General features: G+C 51.3%; 1 protein-coding gene across 1 annotated transcript in view; it reads left to right on the top strand.

Annotated features, from left to right (window-relative positions):
- ptdss1a (phosphatidylserine synthase 1a) overlaps positions 1-3,552 on the top strand; it is a 5,282-nt gene extending 1,730 nt beyond the window's left edge. The window contains exons 6-13 of the mRNA XM_053843969.1: positions 39-190; positions 479-620; positions 1,332-1,444; positions 1,514-1,579; positions 1,662-1,761; positions 1,833-1,901; positions 2,547-2,610; positions 2,687-3,552. Of these exons, the coding sequence (XP_053699944.1) occupies positions 39-190; positions 479-620; positions 1,332-1,444; positions 1,514-1,579; positions 1,662-1,761; positions 1,833-1,901; positions 2,547-2,610; positions 2,687-2,754 (774 nt within the window). The 3' untranslated portion in view covers positions 2,755-3,552. The remainder of the gene's footprint in view (positions 1-38; positions 191-478; positions 621-1,331; positions 1,445-1,513; positions 1,580-1,661; positions 1,762-1,832; positions 1,902-2,546; positions 2,611-2,686) is intronic.
- The last annotated feature ends 1,009 nt before the right edge of the window (positions 3,553-4,561 follow it).

Consider the following 4,561-nt stretch of genomic DNA (forward strand, 5'->3'; position numbering starts at 1 on the left):
TTCTTCTTCTTCTTCTTCTTTGGATCTTCCGCCGAAAGCTCTTCTTCATGCATCTGCTGCCTAATTTTGCGGAGTGCTGGTGGGACCAGGTGATTCTGGACATTCTTCTCTGTAACGGGGGTGGAATCTGGCTTGGGATGACCGTGTGCCGCTTTCTGGAGATGAGGACCTACCATTGGGCCAGTATCAAGTATGTCGTGTTTCCCCGTCTCCTCGCAGAGCAGGCACCGCATTTCATTTCATTCGTTCATTTCCCAAAGAAGAAGCAATCACACACACATTACTGAACGATGGAACATAATCTGTGCTGGTCGGAGCTGCTTCAGCCAAAGAAATAAATGTTAAATGTCGCTCCTCCGATTCACCTGGCTGCACGTGGATGGCTGGTGAAGCCTTTGCTGAATCTTTGTCAGCTTGTCTGCATGATTCATGTGACTTGTCACTCCTTTGTAACCCTCCCTCTGCCTGTTCCTTCCAGAGACATCCACACCACCACAGGGAAGATCAAGCGAGCCGTGTTGCAGTTCACTCCTGCGAGCTGGACTTACGTGCGCTGGCTCGATCCCAAGTCCTCTCTGCAGCGAGTGATGGGGGTCTATCTCTTCATGATCATCTGGCAGGTGGGCTCCTTTAAATCCTCTGCTGTTCTCCTCTTAACTGTCTAGTAGATGATAATCCCACGGGCTGTTGTCCAAATCCTGGCTCATCTCATTAACTGAAATGTAAAACCCGTCTCACATGGATCTATATAATGCAGGAGTGTTCTCCCATGACTGACCTGCAAATCTTGTAAGTGCTGGAGAGGCGCGGCTCTGATGAACACTGTTGAGGAGATGCTTATGAGAGGAGCAAGTGGCTGCACCCCCTTCGTTTTATCCAAAAAAACCCCACTCAAATGTGTTAGAAATTCTTGACTGGACGTGAGCCACGTGTGGCTTGGTCCTAGTTGCTCTCAGTCTGTAACTAGTGAAAGACCTTTGTGTCCAACGCGCCGCACAAACACGTACGTCTTCTCTCCTTCCTTGTGTCTTCTGACTGGAGCCAGTGTGAAAGTGTGTGGCTTGGCCCACATCAGAAACCATCTCAGTTTCACTCAACTGTCTTGTTGGTGTTGCAGCCGCCTTTATGGAGCTGCTCGGTAAACAGTAGTTGGTGTTATCAGACCCCCTGGCTTGCTTTCTTCACTTTTGTGGGAAGCAAAAGCAACAGAAAATCACCTATCTATCACCAGCACCTACCTTTGATTTAAACGAAAAAAGTACCGCGAGAAAACCAGGAGAAATGAGAGTCGGAAATGGTGGGAGTAATGCGACGTCGTTGTTGCTTTCCAGCTCACAGAGTTGAACACCTTCTTCCTCAAACACATCTTTGTCTTCCCTGCGAGTCACGCGCTGAGCTGGTGTCGGATCTTGTTCATCGGCGTCATCACCGCTCCCACTGTCAGGTACACTGGTACCACTGGATGGCTCTGGTGTCCACAGTTTGAAGGGACCGGTCCTCTTTTCTTCCCCAGGCAGTATTACGCGTACCTCACAGACACGCAGTGCAAGCGAGTGGGGACTCAGTGCTGGGTGTTCGGGTGAGTTCCCTCCCGGCGCCGCCAGACATTCCTACACTGGGAGCAGACGTAAATAAAGACTGTGTTTCTGATTCTCTGCCAGGGCCATTGCCTTCCTGGAGGCGTTGGCCTGCGTCAAATTTGGGCAGGATTTATTTTCCAAAACTCAAATCCTCTACGTGGTTCTCTGGCTTCTCTGCGTGGTGAGTTCCCGCACGCCTCCCGGAGTGAACCGGGACCGACTGCTGAGGATTCCTTTGCCTTCTCTTCTCAGGCCTTCATCACGTTCCTGTGTCTGTACGGGATGGTGTGGTTCGCTGAAAACTACGGTCCCAGAGGAAAGGTTTGTCGACCCGTCGCTGCTTCTCCACACACCCGCAGAGTATCAGCTCGTATGGCTGCTTCTGTTTGGCCTGTTGTTTGGTGATCAAGCGCTTCACTAACCGCTGTCTTCGTGCTACGACAATAGACCAAACCCTTTCTTCTGAGTCGCCTCTGTTTGCATCAATATGAGAAGAGAATATTGCAAGAAAAATCAATGCCACCTCTGTTAACAAGGCAAGAAAGGAAGCTGAGTGCGAGTCCTGGAGGAAAGAGAGATAAGAATGCATCGTATCAGGAGACTGTTCAAGATTTAAAGTTTAGTTTCCAGTATCCGAAGACGGCAGTAAGTGCAAATGTAACATTTCACGTTCATCTGAACACAACTCTGATCAACTAGCCCCACTCACCTATATGTGTGAGCGGGTTCAATATATCCAGGGCGGTCGTTTCCCACTGACTCTGACGTGAGCGGAGGTCAGTGGCTGTAAAGCAAAGCAGGTGTGAAACGTATCTCCAACGTGTGATTTTTCATCTGGTGTCTCATCTAACGGCCTCACGCAGAGCAGAGGTCATGAACTTCTCTTAATGCGAGCGGCTTCTTACGAAGAAGGTTGCGACGGATGTTGGTGTGCGGCTCACGCTTGACCCTCCTCCTCCCTCGCAGAACTACTCGGAATGTGATGAAGGCAATTACGCAGAGTTTCCTGACCACGCCGAGGGCTTTAAAGGTACAGACCTTCTGCTGGGTGTGAGTTGTGAAAGGGAGACCTCTGGTGTCTGAAGCGGTGTCACCTCTCGTTTCAGAGGAGGCCGGCGTCGATGCAGACAGTCCCGCGACCCGTCGCCGAGCGAAGTCTGTTAACGGTCAGTAGCAGTTGGTGCGACTCCGGAGCTCATCCATAGGTCAGTCGGGTGGGGAGAGATGTGGTGTTCAGTTGTCTGTTGATGGGGAAGGTCTGTGCTGAGGCGACTGACTTGCTGGCGAGGGGACGGCCATCGCGGTTCAGTCGACCGGTCATATTGAAGAGCGCCGTGTCTAACACGAGCCTCATGATTTGGAGAACAAAACTGAGGAGAGCAATTGGACCCACAGACCAGCGTTTTTTTTTAACTTGAATGTGGTCGAGGAACAAAGCGAAGCGCACACAGTCATAGCACTTTTGTCCTGATGACGCTCACTCGTGAAGTATTTCTGTGACCTGAAGTGACGGTGTTGTTCTTCTTTACCTCCAGTTTTCATGTCATCATTTCGCCGGGTCGGACCCGCACACGGGCCCTTGTAGCGTTTGCATGGCCGTCTACTAACTGATATGCGAATGGCGGTCATGACATGAAAGTGATGTTTGTCCTAAACGCGCACACTTGAGTGGCAGTGTCGTTCTCGTCTCCCGCCGTAACCTTTTTATTCACCCTCGGTGCCTGTATGCATGTGATTTTTCTCACACCATTTTGTGTCTATTTCTGAAGTGCATCGTTTGAATTTGTTGACCTTTTAAACTGTCAGCATCATCTCTGTACCGACACTATTCCGTGACCTTGACCTCAACGGAATGAACAGCGCAAACAACACGCGGTGCCGTTGTTTCTGTATCTCGGTTGGCTCTACTCTTGAAGTGTTTGTATGTTATTCTTTTTCAATGTGAAATGATATTAAACTTTTACATTTTCTTGTAACCTTGTGTCCTGTCTGACGGTCGCGGTACTCAAGTCCAACGACGCTAGATGTTGCCTGGGGCGGCCCTCATGAATCCATCAGGTGTGGCCATGTCGGCGGCTCCAGGCTCAGCAGCGGTTGCGCATGATGGCGAGAAGCGGGTTGTGGTGCTCAGTGAGGTGCACAGTTTCGGGAAGAGAAAGCACAACTCTGCGGGCGTCATTTATCCGGCGGACGCGGCAGTGACGACAGGTGGGAACATGGTGGTGACCGACGCTGGGGATCATGCGGTGAAGGTGCTCACCTGGTCACTGTCACGGATCACTTTGAGCTTCCCTGAGGAGCGGATCCTGGTCTCTGATGTGCAGGCGGGCATATTAAAGTCGACCACAAGCAGGCCGTCCTTCTGACCTCCGTGGCCCCAAATCTGTGGCGTGCTGTCGTGGAAGTGGGACGGTGTTCACGGACGACTTCCGCATCCTCCATCAGACAGTTTGATGCTTCACTCTGCTGTCCACCTCTTCGACGGAAACGGAGGTCGGCTCGCAGTCGACTCCGATGATTTGGAGTTTGGAGATGAGCGAACGCAACTCGGCCCGCACGACTCCTGTGGTGAGTGACCGCCTCGTCCGTCCTGTCGCTGTTGTGTCCAACCTCAACAAGCTCATGGTCCTGGACCACAGAGTGAAGATGAGTGTCTGACATGATTTTCTTCTTGTGGTTCATCTATTCATCTCGCTGACAACCTTTCTGTGGATCCATGTCTCCATCCATCCATTTGTCATTTGTGTGAGGATTTGTCAAGCGCACATTCTGGCTGATGGAGGGGGGAGCCTGTCCCAGCTGCTTGGGCAGAGGCAGGGGACACCCTGGACAGGAACCGTCCGCTCACACTCACGGACCTGTTAGATGCACCAGTTCTCCTCTCTACTCCCTTATCTTGAGTTCCAACTCTCTTTTTTACACAAACACCAACGAAGGCAGTTTGAGTCGTGCTCCTCTTGCGCCACCCAGCGGCGAGTGTT

The sequence above is a fragment of the Synchiropus splendidus genome, chromosome 15 (assembly GCF_027744825.2).
Source record: "Synchiropus splendidus isolate RoL2022-P1 chromosome 15, RoL_Sspl_1.0, whole genome shotgun sequence".
Taxonomy (NCBI): domain Eukaryota; kingdom Metazoa; phylum Chordata; class Actinopteri; order Syngnathiformes; family Callionymidae; genus Synchiropus; species Synchiropus splendidus.